The 24000-nt window shown below is 39.2% G+C and overlaps 1 protein-coding gene across 1 annotated transcript in view; it reads right to left on the reverse strand.

Annotated features, from left to right (window-relative positions):
* The window catches only part of SCAMP1 (secretory carrier membrane protein 1), a 44232-nt gene extending 22836 nt beyond the window's left edge, over positions 1-21396 (reverse strand). Inside the window, exons 1-2 of the mRNA XM_050328767.1 lie at positions 21145-21396; positions 7962-8039 (exon numbers count right to left, since the gene is read on the reverse strand). Of these exons, the coding sequence (XP_050184724.1) occupies positions 7962-8039; positions 21145-21201 (135 nt within the window). The 5' untranslated portion in view covers positions 21202-21396. The remainder of the gene's footprint in view (positions 1-7961; positions 8040-21144) is intronic.
* Positions 21397-24000: the final 2604 nt, after the last annotated feature.

Below are 24000 nucleotides of genomic sequence, written 5' to 3' on the forward strand. Positions count from 1 at the left end.
TGCAGAAAGGCAAGGAAAAAAAAATCATGCATCTGCTTCAACATCCATTGTTAATTTTTGCTGGTATCACTCCAGAATTTCTGCTAGGTTGATACATGTATTAAGAATATAATCCCAGCAGAAGTTGCATTCTAGACATTGTATTCACAGGATACAGCCTGTTGCTGAAATACAGCAGTATTTCTTCCATTAAGTACAGAAAAAGCCATGCATGTTTCCATTTACAGCTGTGTTTTCGTACTTACTTAGCTTAGCTTCATAATGTGTGCACAAGGAAATAAAGTTATCAGTGCTCAAAAATTACCTCCAAATGGTGGAAGTTCAATATTGCTTTAATGTGTTTTTCCAGGTTATTATTCAAATATCAGAACTGAATGCACAACAGATACACATGTATAACAAATAATCTTACAGATAAAGAATCTAGTGGAGAAAGTACCATGATCATAGAATATCTCAAGTTGGAGCAGACCCATAAGGACCATGGAGTCCAACTCCCTGCTTAAGCTGGCTAAGTAGGACTTTCCCCTCATGGACCCATACTGGCTATGACCAATGGCTGCACTGTCTCTGAAGTGGTTTTCACTTGCCAATGTTATCTTAAAGATCCTTTTGCTATTAAGCTTTTAAAAAGCCCTTTTTGTTGTCAAGCTGCTGGCCAGCTTGAATGCTCATCAAGCTTCGACCCCACAAATTATCTTCCTGCAGTGACAAATTCTATGCAGCCTGTCACCTGTCCTTGCTTCCAATGTCCATACACTTTCCTTTTTTACCTACATTCTAGAAAAAAATCCCTGCTCGGCCCAGCTAGCCTTTTGCCCCACTTACTTGAAATCTGATACTTTGAAATTGCCTGCTCTTGAGCTCTTCAAGAAATATTGTGATTTTGAAACTTTGATTGCTCTAAGTCTTCCTACCAAACTAAAGTACTTCTTTTTATAACCCTAATCAAAACTGAGAAGCAAAAGAAATGCCACAGCTACTTAACATGAAACAAACAGAAGTATCCAGCTGCCTTGGAAGCATTCAACTAGCAAAAAAATGCCCAACAAAACTACCTGCAAAACACAGCTATACAGTTTGAGAATTTCCTAGAAGCAAGAAGTAATGAAGTTGTGTCAGTACACCTTCAAGGTCTAGCATTGTGCTGGTTTTGAAGATATGTATGGACTTAAAGTTCAGCCAAAATACAAGATTACCTATTATTGGACTGATGTAGTTAATAAGGAAGGAGTACAGAGTGTGGGGAAAAAAGAAGCAAAAAAATTTATTTGTGAGAACAGTTTGTCAGAAGCCATTTAACATGTTCTTTTGTCCTATATAAATATACAGTATACAGCAATCACTGGACAAAGAGACGTTCAATAAAAATGTACACAAATAAAATTAACCTGAAGAAACAGGGAGAACAGAGGTTATGCACCCCAAGCCTTAACGCAAACAAGATACTCAAAACAATTGCTGCTTCACACATGCAATTAAAACCTACTCAATAACAGTCAAATAAATAATAATTTACTGGCTTAGAAGACAAAGCAGTAAGGCAGACAGCTCTTTATACAGTTATTAATAAGGCCATAGAAAGCACAGTTCTAGAGGCAAATGTGTTTCACCAATTTCCAATACAGCGTATGCACAAGTTTGATCTAACTGCCATCTCTGATGCTTAATTGAGTTAGTTCAATTAAGAATTAAGCTAACTTCATAATGAAAAGTTGTAAAACAGTTAAGTAAAAACACTTATTGGAAAATTCGCCTGCATAAAGCAGGTTCCTAACATTCTGAAATAGAGATGTATTCTCCAGCTGCTCTATCGAAAAACTCTGAAATGGCCCAAGTGCTACTGTGCAAGATGCATGAAGGCTAAAACTGGAGGCATTGTGAAAAGCAGTAGCTCAGATTTATGTTTTTAAAAGTTGGCAAGTAACAGACCCTTAATACAGAGGAAAACTGTACATAGTCTATGTAAATCATACTGAGGAAATACTATTACCAAGCTGTCAGATTACAGGTAGTTACAGGAGCAATTGATTTGCTATTTAGACTCAAAGCAAACATCCACTTTCTAAGGGCACGTCAAATGTTTTGTCAGCACAAAACATGCATGTGCAAGAAACACACTTGGTCAATAACCATCAAAATCCTGAAGATGTCAAAGTAGGTGGCTGCAGGAACTAGTTTTGAGAATTAATGGACATTTCATAAAGATGCTGAGCTCCATAACTATTAAGTACACAGAACAGGAATTCTTATCTGGTCGTCTACTTTTGTTTTATGTTATTTTTTATTTTTATTGACAGAGGATTTCTAGGAATAAAAATTGCTAAGGCATCTTTGAAGGAAACTACTGAATCTGGTAAGTAAGATGAATAGACACAGGCTTCTTAGGTAGCTTCAGGGCAGCAGAAATCAAGCCTCTTCCTTCCCCTCTCAAACACTGCAGAGAGGGGATGACATCCAGAGAGACCTGGACAGGTTTATGAGCTGGGCCCATACAAACCTCATGAAGCTGAACAAAGACTAAATGCCATGTCCTGCCCCTAGGCAGGGGCAATCCCAGGCACAAGTACAGGTTGGGTGGAGGATGGATTGGGAACAGCTCTGACAAGAAGTACTTGGAGGTGTTGGTGGATGAGAAGCTTGACAAGGCACTTGACAGACCAGAAAGCCAGTTGTATCCTGGCCTGCATCAAAAGAAGCTTGACTAGAAGTGGCCCAGGTCAAGGCAAGCAATTCTGTCCCTCCTCTCTGCTCTCAAGAGACCCCAACTGGATGGATTACTGCATCCAGCTCCAGGCCCCCAACATAAAAATAACATGAGAAGAGTGAGTTCAGAGGAGGGCCAGAAAGATGATCAGAGGAATGGAACACCTCTCCTGCAAGGACAGGCTGAGAGTTGGGGTGGTTCAGCCTGGAAAAGAAAAGGCTCCAGAGTGGTCTAACTACAGCCTCCAGTACCTGAAGGGAGCCTACAAATAAGATGGAGAGGAACTTTTTACAAGGTCATGTAGTGACAGGACAAAGGGTAATGGCTTCAAACTGAAAGAAGGCAGATTTAGATTAGGTATTAGGAAGAAATTTATCATGAAGGTGCTGAGGACTGCACTAACTTCCAGCCATCAGTAAATAGATAATATATTATGCTATCTCACTCGCATTTGGACAGGAGAACTAAGTCAACTGTTTTTACAAGGACTTTCTTCATAGGGGTATATGACCTCTCATTGACACATTATGATAACTTGAATATATGATATCTTGAAATTCAATCAAGCCCACTCTACAACAACCCTATTTTTCCTACCCCAAAGGTACTTCTGAGATTGATCATTCTATTTCCTGCCTTGCTCTCAAAGCAGCACTGAGGGAAGAAGCAAATCATTACCACCACTCTTAAAAGTTGTGTTAAAGACTCCATGTTTGGTCCCAGGCAAAAAAAAAATTTAATAATTGAACTGGTATCACAATAGGGATAGCTTGAGCTGGATGCCTCCAAGACAGACCTAGAACAAAGAAATCCTTGGGCTTTTATATCCTTTACACCAGATTAATCCATTCTCCACATACTCTTTATTGCACCCTGCACATGCCTTTCGGTCCCATGGTGATTTCTGGCCTGGGGCCTTCTAATTTTTTTTCTGTAAGTGTTTTTATCTGAACAGGTACCAGCTTCTGTTGACTATTGCAGTTTAATCTTTCAGTTTGCACTGGTCTCAGAGTCCTCCTTCACAAAACTAAGTAACAGTTCAAGATTAGTTCAGCTTTTCAAGGTGAAAGTTTGTAGTTCACAGCCTAAGGCTGCAGTAATACTCAAACAAGACAGTAAGTTTAAAAAATCCATCTAACTAAACTTGTCCACAACAGCTGACTGGAGACAAATGCTTAAAAGATGTTCTCTCTTGAACTGATATCCTCATATGAGTGAAGTAGTTTATTTATTGGGGGCACGGGGAAGACTTCCAAAAGAAGCCAGGTGTGGATGGTCAATTCAACTTCCTACAAACTTGTTGATGTGTTTAGATGCAAGACAAAAAGTGGGGAGCTACCCAGGAATTAACTGGGAAAAAAATCCACTGAAATATGTCTCTTGAAACAAAAACAAACAAACCACACAATTTCACTAATGATTTTTTCCAATTTTTTAATACAGCAATTTGAAATTGATTGCTATATGCATTATTGTGTATAGGTACACATGGCATATGTATGTACATAGAATGCTCAAAGGGGTTAAAAACGTAAAAGCAGTAAAACTTCTTTGACAGAGTTTCATTAAATGATGAAGCAGAAATACTAATTGTCTAATCTCATCTGTTCTGTGTTAATTTCAGATACATGACAAAAGACACAATGTAATTTCCATGGTGACTGTTATAGTTGGAGACAAAACCACTGAAGATGCATCCAGCAATATTTAATCTGACATTTACACTGTTCACTGAAAATTTTGTTCGATTTAACCATAAAAAATAAGACAGGTTTTGAAATCTGATAAGCAAAAAGGAAAAAAAAAAAACCTCACAAAACTGCTGATATTAAGATGGTGACACGTGAGACCTAAAATCTCCTACGTCCACTCACTTTCCTCCTTGTCTTATGTGCTACCTTCTTACCAAAATTCCCACTGAAGGTAAAGGATATAAATTGACTGCAAAAAGGTCGAAGTACCAAAATCCTAGAAAAACACTTGCCAGGTAACTCCTTGACAAATGTGGTATATAGCTGAGTGTCTCAAAACCTACTGTGTCTGAATACTGAGGAAAAGTAGAATTTACTTTTTTCCCATGTCCTATCCTGACAACCAAGAAAGAACTCATAGTAAGCATCTCTCTTGGCAAAGGGAACACAACTGAAATAAGATGATGCATGTTAGTATTCAGTTTGAAGTCACATTCCTACAGAAGAAATATCCATTAAAATCCAGTCTGGATTTGCAACGGAGAAATATTTTTGCAGTCCAGCATGCTTCATTTACTTCCATTTGGAGAGAAGGGCGAAAGAATCACAGAAGACCAGGTTAGGAGGAGACCTCAAGGATCATTTGGTCCAGCCTTTCTTGGCAAAAGCATGGTCTAGACAAGATCTGTCCAGCTCAACGTTAAAAGTGTCCAGTGTTACAGAATACACCACTTCCCTGGGGAGATTAGTCCAATGGCTGATAGTTTTCATTGTGAAAAATTTTCCTCCTGTGTCCAATTGTAATCCCCCCAACAACAACTTGTACCCATCACTCCTCATCGTGACTCCTTGTACAAAGCGAGTCTCCATCTTCTCTGCAGCCATTTGTTAAATACTGGAACATGGGGATAAGGTCTCCCTTTCTTTCTCAACGCTGAACAAACCAGTTCTCTCAGCTGTTCATCACATGGCAGGCTTCCCAGGCCTTTGATCATCTTTTGTGGCCCTTCTCTGGACCATCTCCAGCCTGTCCACATCTTTTTTGAACAGTGAGGACCAAAACTGAACACTGTGTTAATTCTAAAGACTGCAAGATATCATCTTCTCACTGCCACTAGAAATCTGGAAACCAACACCCAAAAAATTATTTGGATGTTTTTGCTTTGAGTAGCACACAAAACACAGAGTGATTTCTATCCCTACTCTGATGGATACTGTATTCCTCCAAGTCTAAAACTCGTAGACCCTGCCTCTATCTCTGTTCATCTTTAAAGGCATTCACCTCCACTGTCTCTTCCCTTACTCCTCTTGCATTTTCTTTTACATTTCTTTGCACACACGTAACATGCTCTTCTCTTGCATACAGGGCTGGTAGGAAAAGAGAGGTGAGTTCATGGAATTGTGAGTATTTCCTCAGGTACCCAGCTATATTCCTGAAAACGCATATAATTACAGAATAAATACTCACATATTTAGTAACCACAAGATACAGAGGAAGGGGAGTAACATGTAAAGGTTGATTATTACTGCACTCTCAGCTAAATATTTGCTTTACTCTTTCAGTCTTGCTTTCATCAAGAAAACCCATGAAAGTTCTTTTCCTCTACAGAGAGCTGTGCATTCAATAGACAATTTTTATGAATTTGCTAACATCCCATACATAATTAACTGAATCACATTGCATGACAGATCTGACCACTGACGTACACATTTCCTCCACATTTCCTGTTTTCTATGAGTGACAATTGTAATGAGCAATTACAATTTTTATACATGCACAGCTGATTGTTCAAAGTCAGACAACTTTAGCCATGCACTTCTGTTCTCCTCTTCCCATAGAGCTGCATGTTAAAATAAGTATATAAGTAATAAAAAAAGTCAGAGTAACTCAAGATTATATTTTTTTAAACATCTATTGTCTTTGTAACTAATGGTCATTACAATGCAATTCTGAAACTCTTCAAGCTTCCAAAAACTAAATCCAGCATAATTCCTGATGCTGTTAGCTAGGAGAAAAAAAAATTTGGAGAATTACTTAATATTGTTGCTAGTTGTACATATTCTACTTTAAACAGCTAATCCAAGGCATACCCAAAATGAAGCTTCTCCCATCATAGCATTTTAATATTGTATGAAATCTTACTGATTTACTGCTGTGATGGTGTGCTCTCCCTGCCCCCACTATTTCCCACAATCCTGATCAAGGGGTTACAGCCAGTGACAGTTGTAATGGATCCATCTGGTCATGAAGTTTGGAATAAACTAACTTCTGTAATGGATAGGCAAATATGACTACAAGTCAATCATCTTACTCCATAAATAGTGAACAGCCCAGGGCCCCTTGATCTCTCCCTCACAGCAGTGGGTGGCACACTAGGCTCTCCCGTTGGGTAGGGACACCTCTCAAGGTTACTCCTTGAAGCTGAGAGATTCCTTGCCACAACATTATTCTCAGTAAGTGATGCTAAACTTTGACATCTTAGCCAAGTTATAGAAGGATTTACTGTGCACATATAATCCTTTAGACATAAACCACAGACATAAGTCTGGATCCATACACATCTAAGCTCCCCTCGGGAAGGAATTCAAGATGTAATGGGGTCCTTTCTGAAACTCATGACTCAATGAGAGGCCCTTCCTGACAGTTTTGTGTCCTCTAGGCAGTAATCAAATGCACCTTGACATCAAATCTTGTTAAACCATTGTTGCATTTACAATGGTTTTAAAACATTTTTTAAATAATTTTAGTTTTTGTTAAATTGCTGGTTTATATCAATTAATATATATAGCTGCTTCTCTCAAGAGTGAATTCTGTCACTCCATCCATGACGTTGCAAATACTCAAATATGAATACTCCCCAAAAGGACTACCAGATTTGCCACAAGAAATAAGCCTACATTTTAAAAATACAATATTTGACTGTTTATGAATTATATTGACAGACAGTAATCAGCCCAAAATTTTGCTGTTATTGCACAATATCTTCTCTGTCAACAACAGCCTCTGAAAAATGCTGTTATCCATTCCTTGTGTTTATCCCAGTGGATAAAAACAGTGCAAGGTATATTGGAACAATATAAATTAGAGGCAAAAACCAACTGAGTATCTTTAACATAAACTTTTCCTTTTACTGCTGCACTACAGCTTGTAGATTGTTACTTAAATATAACATCTTCCTGATACCAAGCAGCACCTGCATTAAGTGAAACAGAAATCAAAATAAAGACACTAGTGAAGTGTGCCACACTGCAGAGTTTTAAAGCCAGCGAAATGCAGAAAAACATCAGGAGAGACTACCAGAAATCTTACTAAAGAGGGAAAAACTCAATTCTATTTTGATCCCCTTTCAGGGAGCCACTCTTCTTTAGCAGGTCAAAGCTCAATTAAGTCAACCTTGCCACTGAATGCTCCAAATACTTAGTGCGACTATTTATTCTTACATATCTTCCACTATCTGTAGCTAGATCACTACACGTTTTTACAATGTCAGACCCCACTGTGAAAACAGCACCTCAGAAATCTAAGGTTAACAGCATTTTTAAGAAATTAATGTACTACTCACGGTTCTTGAATCAGAGAATGGATTATACTCATCTAGCCCTGGAGGAACATTTCTTGTCACTTGTGTAACAGAAGGATCCTAGGAGAGAAAACAGTTGTGTAAATGTATGCACATGTATATAACCAAAAAGTTGATATTTATATGATTATATTACGTGAAACTCAGATTTTACTTCAATGTAAAAAAGGGTTTTTTTCATTTAAAAAGTCTGTAAATGTCCACTTCTTTATCTCCAAAATAACATCATTTTGTTCTGAGTTTCCTATAAACTTTGATTAACACAGTAAAAAAGAAAGTTCATTTGTCATTTTTTGATTTAAACAGAGAAGGACTCTCATCAGAGAACACAAGAAAACTCTATCCTGCTATGCTGACCACTAGACTCCACAACTACACATTCAAAAAGCACACCAGAAGAAAAGAGCTTTCTGTAATTCTTGGATGTCCCTAACCAGAAGCACACCTTCAGGACTACAAAAAGCATTTAATAAAAAAGAAGCTGAGGGAACAGGGTCCCATAATGTCAAAAGTACTTCTGGTTCAGCTTCTACCTGAACCATCAAAATTGAGGAAAAAAGTGAACTTTTTGTCCTCAATTAACTATACAGTAAGAAAGACTGTTTGACATATCTCTTAAGAAAATTATTTCATTTCTCAGTGCTAGAGACAGTTAGGATTCGTTCTGCAGAACTGCTGAAGTGCCCACCCCATAGACCACACCAACTTCGTCTGAAAAAAATCCTGTACTTATTCCATTGCATGCCTTGTTCCACCACACAGTTTCAGTGCCTTGAAGTTTTTGCATCTTCAGAATACAGCAGTAGAAAAAAGAAGGTTTTCTTGGAAATTAATAAATCCATTTAGTCAGTATTGTTAGTTACATTTATATTTACATAAATGTATAAGTGCCCAATATTTTATATGTACATCAAATACAAAAAAAGCTGTAAATACACTACTTATTTTAGAACTGTTACATTTAGATAAAGATATTTTCTTCTTTACAACAGTCTAGTTCAACATGGAAAACAAACTAGAATTGATAAAATCTGGGAAGAAAGTATTTACGTTTGTATACATCTACATTCATAATTCCTTTAAAGACAGATACATTTGAAATCTTTATACGGGATGCACAGATTAACAGGAAGGACATCTAAAGGTATGTTAAGCAGAAAAGGAGTGTCAAAAAAGGTGTACCCACCTGATAAACAACGCTAGAAGAGTGGTAACAACAGGTGAGGAGAAGGTTGAGATACTCAACTTTTTTGACTCAGTCTTTAATGGACTTTAATGACCCTGGAAACTACCAGCCTGTCAGCCTCACCTCTGTTCCTGGGAAGGTCATGGAACAGATCTTCCTGGAAGCTGTGCTGGGGCACATGAAGGACAGGGAGGTGATACGAGACAGCCAGCACAGCTTCACCAAGGGTAAGTCCTGCCTGACCAGCCTAGTAGCCTTCTAGGATGGAGTGACGACATCAGGGGACAAGGGAAGGGCTACAGATGTCATTTGTCTGGACTTCTCTAAAGCCTTTGACACGGTCCCCCACAACACCCTTGTCTCTAAATGGGAGAGATGGATTTGATGAGTGGACTGTTTGATGGATAAGAAAGTGGTTGAATGGTCACATCCAGAGGGTAGTGGCCAACGTCTCAGAGTCCCAACATGCATCAGTGACAAGTGCTGTCCCTCGGGGGTCCCTACGGGGACCAGTGTTCTTTAATATCTTCAGGAATGACATGGAGGGATCAAGTGCACCCTCAGCAAATTTGCCGATGACACCAAACTGAGTGGAGCAGCTGACACACCTGAAGGATGGGATGCCATCCACAGGGACCTGGACAAGCTCTAGGAGAGGGACCATGGGAATCTTATGAGGTTTAGTAAGACCAAGTGCAAGGTGCTGCACCTGGGTCAGAGCTGTCTTGGTATCGGTGCAGGCTGGGGGATGAACAGATGGAGAGCAGCCCTGCTGAGAAGGACTCGGAGGTGCTGGTGGAGGAGAGGCTGGACAAGACCCAGCAATGTGCACTCACAGCCCAGAAAGCCAATTGTATCCTGGGCTGCATCAAAAGCAGTGTGGGCAGCAGGTCAAGGGAGGGGATTCTGCCCCTCTACTCTGCTCTGGTGAGACCCCGCCTGGAGCACTGCATCCAGCTCTGGGGTTCCCAGAACAGGAAGGACATAGATCTGCTGGATCAAGTCCAGAGGAACGACACCAATTTGATTAGAGGGATGGAGTACCTTTCCTATGAGGGAAGATTGAGAGATTTTGAGTTGTTCAGCCTGGAAAAGAGAAGGCTTAGGGGTCATCTAATTGTGGCCTTCCAGTACCTGATGGGAAACTACAAGAAAGATGGAGAGAGACTTTTTACAAGAGTATGTAGTAGCAGGAAAGGGAGGATGGATTCAAACTAAAAGAGAGTAGGTTTGGCTTAGATATTAGGAAGAGATTCCTTACTGGTGAGATACTGGCATAGGCTCCCCAGAGAGGTTGTGAATGCCCCATTCCTGGATACATTCAATGCCGGGCTGGATGGAGCCCTGGGCAACCTGATGTAGGGGAAGATGTACCTATCCATGGCAGGGGGTTGGAACTATATTACTTTTAACGTCCCTTCCAACCCAAACCATTCATTATTCTATAGAATATCTATTTTTTTTTAAATACAGTGACTTAATCTGCAGTTAATATAGAAATTATTAAGATAAATAAAATAAAAATACATTTAATTAAAATCTAGTTTCTTAGAATTAGCATCTATTAAGGTATTAGCTTAGTCTTGACAGCAGTAACTTTATCTTCAGATGCAAGAACAGTATTTTCTTTATGGTTGCAGTCATCTATAATATCAGTCTCATGAGACACCTACTCAACAGCAGCCATTTTCCAAAACCCAGGAAAAAGTGGACAAGTCAAATTCAGAAGAGAAATCTATATTCAGAAATACAATATGCACATAATAATAAATATCTGATGAAAAAAAGCCTTTTTTACTCCACATGTTTTAGAGAAGACAAAGCGAAAAATGCTTCTCAAATCTCTTCATACAACTATTATGACATGCTAAAACTGACAGATGAAAGGAAACATGCTGAAATGAACAAGCTGACTACAGTAGAAGTCTTAGTACTCAGAAATAAATTGTACATTTAAATACACACAGGAAGTAGAGAAGGAAGCCTTCCATCAGAAGTCCATTGCCATTTTGAATTAACAATTGCTACAATTCTGCCAAATATAGCTATTGTTTGCTACAGAGGAGCAAACTGAAAAAAACTGAATGACCCAGAGGACATTCAATAACTGCTCTATACAAGAAAAGTTTCATTACCTAGTAAAGAAAAAAAATTACAGTTGTATTGAAATGCACACATTGAATCCCACCATGGCAAGTAGCATTCAAATTCTGCTTTCAGAAAACTTGAATTAAATATTCTGGACTTCCAAAATAAGTTTGTGACGTGATTCTTCCACAAGTAGAAACACTGAAGGAAAAGTAAACCAGAGTTCACAGGAAAAGAATAATTGCATAGTTGCAGGACCTAAGTACCAACCTGGAGATTCATACCTCTCCTATACTCCCTCACTGCTATCTTGTCTAATGCTAGACCTTATCCTCAGCTCTTCCCAGTCTGGGTACCTAGGTACGGGTTGCTAGACTAATTGTTCTGGGCACCTTCACTGCATCAAATGACTGATGACGACAGGAGCTGTACTTCATATTTCAAAACACTACTTAAAATATTCTGAAGAGATTAGACCTGACATCCCAAGGGACATAAAGAATTGTTTTGAATCATTTGCCTTACACTCACTGCATCTCATTATAAAAATGGAGCAAATGCCAACTCATGTAAATACAGTGATGAAAACTGTGAAGCACTCATACTCACTGCTGCAGAATAAAGAAACATTGGATTTAGAAATTGTTCAGGGTTTGAATAATGAATAACAAATGTGCAGGACCACATACTCAGAATAAAAATGGTATTTAAATTAATGCCATCAAATTTCTATGTTGCATGACACACATATTCTAGTGGTTAAAAAGAGTGAAAACTAATATTCCGCACGAATAAGCGAATCTATGCTGGCATAACTTATTCTCCATATTTGATATTCCATCCAGTTTTATCTGACCCATACTCCTGCCAGTTCAGCCCCTGAGTTTCTGACCTTTTTATTTAACTATTAGTCATTCAACTACAGAACAGAATTAAGAACAGACCATTTTTCATACCCAGCTACTGCACCTATTGGTGCATTTAAGTCACACATAGTCATTTCAGATGGCATTTTCAAGACATGAATTACTTTACGGGACTGAAGTTTTAAGAAACTAGTATAACTCAATTTAACTCTTTTCCATCTAATCTTTCATTTTACCTGCTTCTTGCAGTCCCTCTCCTATAATGTCAATCTCAAAAGCAAAGATCAGTATCACATCTTTTGTAATCTCAATGAGTCAGTTACAAGCAGCAACCTATTTTTTATATCAAGAATGGAAAAGTCAGGAAAAAAACCCCAGCAAACACAAACTAAACAAACCCAAAAAAATACAATGCATTTATATCTCATGTTGGCAAAAGCACCTACAGAACTATTAAAATCATCTCCTGTGCCAAGTTAACCAATTATTATCACATCATTCATATATATCTATAAAATTAACTGAATACCCAGTTATCACAGAGAGTATACAATTACCTACAAATGAGAATGTTTAAAATAGAGCAGAATAATCCATTCTATGCGAGTTTTTATAGCTTTTTTAAAACCAAATTGAAGGCAACAGACCTCTGTTGTCTAGGAGACCAAAACTAGTCATTAGCTACCAGTTTCACTAATACAGAAGAGACTAGCAAATTAAAAACTGAAGAAGATACATCTGTAACAAATCTTCACATAACTGTTCACTGGAAATGGGTCCAGAATTGTTCCATCCTCAGTAAAAGCCTTTGATAGCATACATAATCCAATAATATTGTGAAAAACACCATCAGCTAAATTTACATCGTTAATTGTGATTTGGATTTAAGTGAAGAGAATACAGTGAACTAGGAAACATCCCCTCCAAACTGTCATTCCAGTTGTCGAAAAAATTTTTCCCTGAGTAATACCCATTCCTCTACCAAAAAGATAAAAGCATTTATCATATGCACAAAAAAACTAATACGGGGAAAAAAACAGGCTCGTGTTGCATTCTTTTTTTTTTCCGAGTGGAATTAATGACATCAGTGCTCTGCAAAGAACATTTGACTGGCCAGTATTTTTCAGTTTGTTCCCAAGAACTATCAGGGAAGCAAAAGCACTATCTTATTGCAGAGGTCAAGAAACAGGATTTATAAACACTAAACACTGATTTGGATAGAGATTATAATGATTTTTTAACACATCAGCAACTGAAAACAACTTCAAGTAAAAATCTCTTAAGCTAAACAGAACCAAAAAAATAGCTAAAAATAGCTGGAAATAGGAACAGGGAAAAATGCATAGGATATGTTTACAAGGAAGAGAACAGAAGGAACAAAGGTAACTACTAAGAAAATGGAATACTTAGGTAAATTTTAAACCCTCATTGACAAAGGTAAGAAGGCAAGACAGTTAAGTATCTTCCAAATCCTTGACACAGGAGTACTGCATATCAAAAGAACGCAATAATCATGTTGTTTGGAAAAAAAGCATAAAATTGAAATGCTACGCTTAAAAGTAACAGAATTTTTCTTTTTTGTTTCTTTTTTCTTTTTTTAAACTTACATAGAATTCATAGGACAGTGCCAAATATCTGAGTAAGCTGACAGAAGTATATCTGGTTAGTCCTGGGAAAAAAAGACTAAGGAGAAACAATATACTATAAACATAAAAATGTATTTTAAAAGAGGAGGACTAATTATTTTTAGTGAATGAAATAAAAAGAAGAAAATATAGAAAACACTTTATCAGTTAAACATCTCCTTTAGCGAAGGGAAGAATAAGCTACTGAAGAAGACTGTAGAAATCTTCATATTTTTATCTTAGTTCTACATTAACAATGATCTCTTAATGACTGGAGTCATTGCAATTCAAGTTGAGAAAACAGTTCTCCTCATCACAAAAGCTCTTTTAAAGATAGTACCTTTGTATTAATTCACTATATCAACCCTATCACCTCCCTCATCAGTCACTGGCCAGCCTTCAGCTCTGCCACCCTACAATTTTTCTCTTATACTTCAAGATTCCCACATAAAAGCTAATCCAATCTGTTTTACCAGTCACTGGCATCACCAGTCTTCACTTCGCAACTTCTTTGGCATTTACGGTTCCACAACCCCACCGTCACCCAGCCATGCATTTTCACTGTTGCTTTCTGTGCTTGGAAGGAAGTTCCCAGAAAGCAAGAGCCACAACCCCAATCTTATCTTCTCTACTACTCAACATGCTGGAATGAATCCAGACTGGCGAATCCACCCTGTGGAAATCATGAGATTAATTCCACAAATCTAGCACAGTCAATCCTGACCAATTAGGATTTCTTATCCCTACCACTCCTACTGAAGGGTTTTGTTTTGCTACATGAAAAGCATAATCTCTTTCCATTTCCAGTTAAGTTCTCCATGGATTATTACAGTTAGTTTCCTATTCCCACTTCATATTAGCCTTTTTTTTAAATGCAAGCAACAGTAACGACACACTTTTCAGGAACAGTTTACCCTGAAGTTCTGTGGATTTTTATCTGGGAAGGGGCGGAGGGGGAAGGGTGTTACACTAACAGTTGTACTTCCTGCTCTCTGTGGAGCATTTCCTAAGATGACACCACTGGCTCAGAAAATTAAGCAAAAATGCAACACAAAAATGCCTGAAACTATGTTTGTTGGTCTGAGTTTTTTGATTTCTTGACCAAAGACAAAACTATCCATCCCAGTTTTCATAAATGAGTTCTGGGGAGCAATCATAGTTGTTGTTTCAGTTGAAACTCTCCATATGATACACTTGGCTTTCAGTACGTCCTCGAGAGCATTTTTGGGAAAAGATTCCTGACAAATCTTGCTTTTGAGAGAAAAAAATATTTGGCCAGCACTGGATATCAAAGCTTTATTCCTCCTGTGTTAACTGTTGGGTTTCAACTTTTAAATTAGGACCCAACAAACACATGATAAGCCTGCATATGAAGAATGTGTTTCTCAGTCCTGTAATACTCTGCAGTGGGTGGGGGCCCCTGGTGGTCTAGTGGTTAAGGGCGTGGCACTGTCACCACCGAGGCCCCGGTTCGATTCCCGGTCAGGGACACTCCCCGGGCAGGTGGAGCTCATTAACCCTGTAAAGAGGCAACCCACCTACGTCCTGAGGACCTCACTGCCACCGTCCAAGCTCGCTTGGCCCCGGCAGATGAACCTTAGGATTAAAGGGTGGGCTCAGTTCCGCGCACACTGTGTCTCACCTAAAAAATCCAATGCGCAGGCTGGAAGGTGTAAAGACCTTCCCTGGATCTTCGCTCGTGAAGACTGGCCATTATTATTATTAATACTCTGCATTCAGCCAGAGTGCATTAAGCCTCTGAAATTGCAATTTTCATATGTTCAATAAACACTTGGTATAAAGTAAAAAGCTGAACTCCCCAAAAACTTGCTCCTTCTTCATGCACAAGTTGCACATGGAAAAGTTAAGTTTCAAGAAGCTATTAATGTTTTGATGCAGTGTCAAACACTGCTGGTTCTTCATGCTTTATGTCTTCATTCATCATCTCAGGCCTAAGAACAAATAAAGGTACAGAAGCATCACAAACAACTACTGAATTGAGATTTCATGTTTCACTACCCTAATAGTAAATTAGCAGTATAAACAGTTTACATTCAACAGTATAAAGGAATTAACGCATTGCAAGTCAATAACATATTTTAACCTATTATTAAAAACTTCTTAGTACAAGTTGTCCTAAAAGATTACACATGTAACCCCTGGAGGAACTGATGAATTAAGAGGCAAAAAAAAGACTATTTCTGTACTTAGAATAATAAAAATATCTGAGTAGCCACTCAACAGTTCTTCCACAATTGCAAGTTTAACATCTCATTCACTGTTCATCCATTTCCCACCCCCCTCACAAAATGATGTTCAAAAGATTTTCACTCCCACACTGCTAGAACACTATTATTAAATAGGGTAACACAAAAGTAGCCAACTGAGGTTTCTTAAACTTGGCTTTCAAGCAGTGCCTATAATATGCCACATTCATCCTATGGAAGCAGAGCTGTAAAGGGTTCTGATCTACTGAGCGAGGCAAGTTCCCCATCCCTGAAACCTAAAAGAACTTCAGAGGCTGACAAGGCCAAATTTGCTCTAAAGCTTGTACCAGCCCTATCTTGTAGTGGAGTACCGGATACCTAACAAAGTACCACCTCTATCCTACAGCTATTCTCAAATCCTTCTCCTTTCTCAGCTCCAATACGTAAGTTATGTTCCCCTTTGAAATGTTAATTCTTAATATGCAATGAAGTAATAATACTAATGCAATATGTGCTGTTTACTGAAAATCTGGGGGAAAATTGGAGCTATAACAGATACTGAATATCTACTAAAAACACTTTTTAAAAAGTTTTAATAGACTATAATGCAGTTACAGGACTGACCGATGCACATTCTTGAAAGCCAACTACCATGTAGGGCAGCTAAAGGACACTTCCGCTACCATGATGTTCACCATTAAATTATGCAAGATTTAGGGGAATTTATAATTCTTGAAGACATGAAGGGGAACCAGGTAGTAAAACTCAGAAAAATATCTCTATTTTATGTCCTTTACTAATTTAAAGACAGACAACTTAAATCAGTATATTTTATAGTCAGACAAAAGAATTAAAACTCAGTTACGCATAGAGGCACACAACAAAACTTCTCCATTTTAAAGTTGAAATGCTGCAGAAACACTTTAGGTATTAAGGGTCCCAATCCTTCAAAAATAATCAGGACATCGTTCTTCCTGTAAGTTTCTGTAACTTTAGCTTCACTTTAGCAATCAAGGTGTAAATTGTATAGATTCCGCTCCCAAAGAAGGTAGCAGTAACTTGCACAATTACCTTCAGCATCAAACCTTCAGCTTGTACTTCCTGCCAAACCAGACAGGAGATTAATTTGTGCTCATGTGAGTCAAGAATAAGTGTAATATCCAACTTATAACTGGAATTACTTCTGTAAATTTAAACTCTAACACAGTCATTCTAGCAACTCAAATAATCCTATGACCTCAGTGGGAGCAATTAGGGTGTCTAATGCCATTTTTAGACAATTTCAGCCACCCATACCAGAAAGTCAGTCGTGACAGAACTACATAAGATCTGTGTCTTCATGGAGCAACAACTCAAAGCTAACCACAGTTTGGACACCTAACCCCACCCAAAGAAACTACTCCCATACTTTACATGCATTTGAGGTTTTCTCTGATTGTGTTGTTCCACACTAAAACCAAACAAGATAAAAAAATCTACATATCACATAGTAGTTTGGCCTTTCCTTGAAGGTCACCATTCACATTTGAATAGAAATGTATCTTAGTTTTCAGTCCTATCACAATTTCTATAGCGTTAAATACACACACCTGCTCAGAGCTAAACACATCAGATGAACTGACCCAACAGAATTCACTGCACTACTCAGTCTTTAAAGTTCTGATTCTACAGCCACCCATAAATAACTGTTTCATATTTTTGGGTAATTAACAGTGAGCTCTCAAACCTTTTGAAGTCTGTCAACCAGGACACAAATGCCTGTGAAATTCATAGCCCTACTTTAAAGAACTATGGATAATTCAGTTATAAAAGAGAAAAAAAAATCCAACTAAGAACACAGAACCAAAAAATCTTTAGATGAATTGCTGATTGTTTCAGAGTAAATGAAACACTGAACTTTGAGATGGCTACTTCAGAATTTTTGTAACTGTATCATCTCCCAAGACAGAAGACTACAACTATCACCTAGCCCAGGATAATAAAAAAAAAAAAAAGGAGACAGCTACATTAGAAATGTGCCTTTGCTTTTTCATACGAAATTTATTTCATAATGGTTTAGTCTAAAGTGGCAAAGCCTTGAGGATTCCCAAATGCCTCCTAGGTGGTCATCTTCATCACTAACAACTAACAACTTACCTGGTCATCACAGGATTGTTGGCTGACCCTGTTTACTTCCACTGGCTGTGATCCTGACCCTGGTTTGGCTTTCTAACTTGGGCTCAGATCTGTCTCCTCTCTATAGACTTGCCCAGCACTGAATGCAGTTATAGTCACCACACCTGCTCCGCTCACGCTGTCTGGGTGCTCTGGGACTGCACTGTTGTCAGCGAGAACTTCACCAAGTGTGAATTCACACTCACAAGCCAAGTGCCTCTCAGTAAAAGCAATTAAACAGATATCATTACTAGCCCACTTTCATTTATGATACCTGAGGTTACATCAACTCTATAGTTCTTCACACTGCTGCTCTATTGGATTATAGCAGGATTATCACATCTTCATTTGTATGGTACATGAATGCATTTTCTTCTGCATAACTTTAATGTGATCAAAAGTTTAATGTTAGAATGTTACTTATGTGTTTGTTTCATTACCTTTTGTCTTCCAAACCAAAACATACCTAGGTACAGCTCTGCTGTTACAGCATTAAGAGGACAGTTATTTACAGATGAATACTAGGACTTCAAAAGTGTATTTGCCTTTGAGTTCAGTTCAAGTTTGTTGGTTCTTTTAATAATAAAAAAAAAAAATGCAGAGGTTAGGTAGCCAAAATCTCAAAGTCTCAAAATCTACAGTTTTTTATGATCAATGCATCTAAGCTAATACTTGAAAAATGAAATTCCATTTTACAAACTAAATTTCAGTTTTTCTAGCAGATAAGTTAATTTTAGACTTCTGAAAGTGTCAACTATCCAAAATACTGAGCAAACTAGATGTTTCTGCTTTGCCTTTATCTTTCCAGAGAATATTTTTATTTCATTCAACATCAGGCAAGAAGCTCTGCTCTAATCTTTTCATAAAAAGGCATAAAACAGTCACAGGAAATCTCATAAGGAGATCACAGATAATTAGTAAAACCAAAATATTTAAGAAAAAGAATGATCTAACTTTAGACCTTGGCAACAACTCTTCCACATGATGCCTTCCCCCTCTTCTCTGCCATACTACTTTGTGATTACATTAGCATAGGAAGCATCTTAAAAAGCAAGGAAAACAACTAATCACATCATACATAAAATTATCAAGCAAAGACAAAAATATGAGTACATCTGAATACGGCGTTTGGACAATATGACTTAAGATTGTCAGGGTCCACCTGGAAATACCAGTTCTATGTGTAAAGTATTTTAAAAGCAATAGTCAGGTAAACCTTAAATGCAGTCATGTATGAATACCGACTAATTTCAAAGGTTTTGCCAACAAGATGGAAATCGAGCTTTGGCTTATATATAAGACCTTTTCCCCCTTCAAGTTAAATGCATGGATAAGTAAAGGTATGCATGATTACCTTTTGTGAGCAGTAGAATGTGATAAAAGTTAGCAAAGACTGGAAGAAAGTGAGAAAAGCCTCTGAAAAAGGAAAAGTGCACAGCTTTCCTGAACCATCTTCTGCAAACAAAAGAAATCCAGAAGTCTGTCTAACAGTGAGCTTCAAGTTACAGCAAAGTTGTTACAGCGTCCTTATATCATGATGCATTGCAGATGAGAAGCAGAGCACGGATTCTGCCCAGCAGCTGCAACAGAAGTGTTTCCTCAAAGAGAAACTGGAATAACTGGAATAACTGGAATAAGTTACTGCACTTCAAGCAATGTCTTCAAACTGGAACTATGGTTCAGGTAGGTCCCTAGCTTAGGTCTCAGAATCGCTACACAGGACCAGTTACATGGGCTGATGAGCAATGCAGGGGCAACTATCATGCTCCCAATAACCCTTAATTGCTCTGGGCATCCATACACAATAAATTTTGCTAGATGTTGTTCTACTACCTATTACAGAAAGTAAGAAAGGAGGAGGAAAGACACCATGTATTTCTATTGCAGAAGACACATTCTAGAACAATGACACAGTTTGGCTTGGTGCCAAAAGGTATTTAAAAGAACAGTGCTTACTGATAATGGTACCAGTCCAAACTATTGTTGGCAGCAAACCCAAAACCAGGACTCCTGTTTATCTGGAAGGTCATTGCACTGTGTACAATAAGTGAAAACACAGGTTTACCCTAAGGAATTCTAGCCTAATGAATACTGTTGCCTAAGTTTTATGACCATAAAAACTAAACTAATGATTCAGATTATAATGAACAAATGTCAAGAATGCTATGCTTCCAGCATTTACATGCACAGAAGCATACCTGAAATATCAATTTTTTAAAAGCCTAATTACTCCAGCTGACATCCTAAACTCACAGCCATCTACTATGTGTGTGCTTTAAAGTATAGGCAAAATTTCATTTAAATTACTGAAGTAAGTAGCTCAATAAGTTGAGCTGTAGAACTGGATTCAAATAATAAAGGAAGATCTGGATGGGAAGCATCGAGGGAGGTCAGCTCATTTTCACAGCTGAAACCAGAACAGTGAGTGAAGAAAGAATTCGCAGCTGTATGACAAGTCAGTAGATCAAAACCTAAAATCTTTATTACACTACAACACAGCATTTTGAGATGCAGGGCAGAACTCATGTCCAGCCATCGGCACCCTGATTGCTTCAGAAACAAGGTAAGGGTATAAGTAAGCTTGATGGGGGTGGGAGAAAGCTAGAGAAGAAAAAGACGGTAAACTCACTAAGCTTAACTATCTGGGTCAATCAGACGAAAGAAAAAAGACTGTAGTAGCGTTATACACACATAAAGCTACCGTCAAAATAAAAAAACACTAAGCAAAAAAAAACTCCAAACCAACAACCAACCAACCCACACAAACCTTTCTTTTCCCTTCGACATATTGCACCTGAAACGCGACTTGTTATTTTAGCTACAGAAGAAGACACGGAACCCACAGTTTGAGAAAACGTTACTTACCCTCGGCGCCCCGGCCCTCCCCGAGAGCCGCCCCCTCAGTGCCCGTCGAGGGCAGCGAACCCTGCCCGCACCCCCACGGGGCCCTCGCTCCCCCACGTCCGCGGCGTGCCCGCGGATTGTTCGGCGCAGCCCCACACCGAGGAACCCTCACGGTCGCCCCCGCCCCGGCCTCACCTTGAAGGGGTTGTTGAGGTCCGGGTCGGCGAAGGGGTTGCTGTCGAAGTCCGACATGGCGCGGGCAGGAGGGTCCCCGGGTGCTGCGGTCCCCGGGCGGCAGCTCTAGCCCTGCGGTGGCGCTCCTACACTGCCCGGAGCGGGTGTACGCCCCCCACGCTGTCGCCCCTGCTGTGCCCGCCGCTGTCACAGCCCTGCGGCCCGGGCCGAGCACGCCGCCGGCGCACCGACCTGCCACGGACCGCCCAAAATGGCCGCCCCGGAAGGGAAGTTACGGGGCGGGACTGGCCTGGGAGGGGAGGAGGGATGGAGGGATGGAGGGAGGAAAGAGGAGGAGCAGGAGGAGTAACTGCTCTCGGGGCGGGCGGGCAGGCAGGTGGGAGGCAAAGCAGGAGCTGGTCTTGGCAGACAGTGTTGTTGGGGCGGGGATGGAGGAGGGCGGGGAGCGCCATTCGTGGGCTCCTCCTTTCCCCCGGGTGTGGAGGAGCTGCAGTCGGCCGCCCGTCCAGCCTCGCCGCTCCGGCTGGGGAGCGATGAGTGGCCCTGTCCCGCGTCCTGGTTTGTCAGCGCCGGCTGGTAGCTGGGATGGGCCTACCAGCTGGAGCGGGAGCGGGACGGGGCTCGGCTGGGGCCGACCCGTTGGGTGCCCGCTCGGTACCGGTGGACGGTGCCCAGGCAAGGGAAGCTCGGCCTCCCCAGCCCTCCGTCCTGCACCGTCTCAGTGGGCCGGGACAGCCGCGCTGCTCTGGAAAGTGAGGTGGATGTGCGAAGCTCTTAAGAAAGCCTGCGAGTTTGAGGTCTACTTGGTGTAACACGAATTTGCTCTCGTCCCCTCCTCCTCCTGGCCTGGTAAATCAGCTTGCCAGGCATGTGACTGCTCGGGTGGCTTGCGCAGAGGTTCAGCAGGAGCTGTAGGTGACGACTGACTTTGAACCACGTGGAACGAAGCATCGAAATGGCCTCTTGGAATTACTCAACCATTTTCAACAGTTCAGAAGACTTTTAAAATACTTCCTCAGTAATACAGACAGTGCAGTTTGAAGAACCTGGTCCAAATGATGCAAATAAATGGGAGGAGCTCCTTTGGTACAGAGCTATGGTTTAAAACTGAAATCCAGTGTCTGTGATACCAAACAGTCTACACTGATGCAACATTTTAAAAACCTGAATTTCTTTATGTACTTTTTAAAGAAGTTATTTGAAATTTAATTAAAAAAAAAAAAGGTTGAGGCAGGTCACTACTGTGAAGTGAAAAATACTTCAAAAAATACAAATGTAACCAGATAACCATAAGTTAGGTAGCCACATATCCCAGTTGGGGTAGGACAACCTTTTTTAACAGCATACAGTATTTTTCTTGTTTTTCTCTGCTCAAACTTTTTTCCTTAGAATTTTTTTAGGGCAATGACAGATGTGGTATCATATGTAATAGGCACATGACCTAAAGCAGAAGGTATATATTCTATTATATGGCAACTCTTTATAAAATAAGTCATAGGAACTACAGCTTTAAAAAATCCCTACTGTCGGGTTTTTTTGTGAACAATACAAGCTAATGGCATGTATATAATGTGGAGTTTGTGTTCTCATTAGTTTATGTTCTCATGGGAGTTTTCTGTAGGCTTCCAGAAAGTATATGCATTTAACAGTTGACTTTTGAAAAATCAGTTGTATCTTACTTGCATACTTAAAAGGTGTGCAGGCACTGAGCAAGCAGTGGGGATGGACACAGAAAAGAGCTCTGGAAGTTTCTGACAACTACCCATGCCTACAGCTGCAGAGACATCATCGTTTGAAAGAGATTTATTGCACAAGGGTTCACATAAAAATACCTTTTTAAAAAAATAAATAACTTGTTGTTTTGAATTTACTCTTTGACATTCATAACAGGTTATTAATCATATCCTTAAAATAAAAAACATCCTGACAGAACTAAAAAAAACCATGCTCTCATTAATTTCAGAGGCTTCTTTTCAGAAGGGGCAAATTATGGATATGAAAAATGACAGATTTCAGTATGCAGACTAGGCTTTCTCTGAAGTAGAAGAAAAAAACATAAAATTTTTATTAAATTTGTGCCTGTTCAGATTTAAAGTCAATTAGAATAGTAATATATTTAATATTAAAAATGTAGCAGTTGCTCTCTCTTTTCAGTAACAGTAGCTTAGTACACACTTTCAAGACAAAAAGTATTGTTTCCTTATTGCAGATCTCTGGAGGAAAGTATTTCAACATTGATTCTATTTTGTGCTGATTCTTTATTGGGACAGATTTGATCAGTTATTTTATTTCAAGCCTGGTCTGTTGTTTACAAAAGCCTTGGAATTAAAATCTTTACCAGGTTAAGTTACCAAAAGTTAGTTCATTCACTGGTTGAAAGAAAACTCACTGGAAATGCACCAAAACTGAGGAAAAACCCTGTGTTTCTTTCTGACTTTGAAAAAAAAGTCTGTCTCTCTGAAGCATTGCATAAAAAGGAAGCAAAACTGCAATATTAGCTCAGAAGGCCAAAGTTACTCAGGTTACATGTTAAGAACACCTGCAATTCATGAGGAAGAATTTTCTTGCTAGAGCCACATCCCTTTGTCCCCCATTTAAAACAGATAACTGTTTTTTCTGTAGTTTCAAAAGTATGCAAAATCAGATCAGTACTCCCTGTGAAATACCAGAGTATAAATGTGCAGCAAGCTGTATGCCACACTTAAAAATTCAAAGCTCAGAATAACCTAGAAGTTGTAAATGTCAAATTGTCATTTTACTAAACAGAGATCTGAAGTGTTGGGGAGAAAACTTGCAGGTCCTTGAGGAAATACACTGGCCACTGAGAAACTGAATGTATTGCCAAGTATATTCTTG

Source organism: Myiozetetes cayanensis, unplaced genomic scaffold (assembly GCF_022539395.1).
Source record: "Myiozetetes cayanensis isolate MyiCay16 unplaced genomic scaffold, myiCay2020 scf4, whole genome shotgun sequence".
Taxonomy (NCBI): Eukaryota; Metazoa; Chordata; class Aves; order Passeriformes; family Tyrannidae; genus Myiozetetes; species Myiozetetes cayanensis.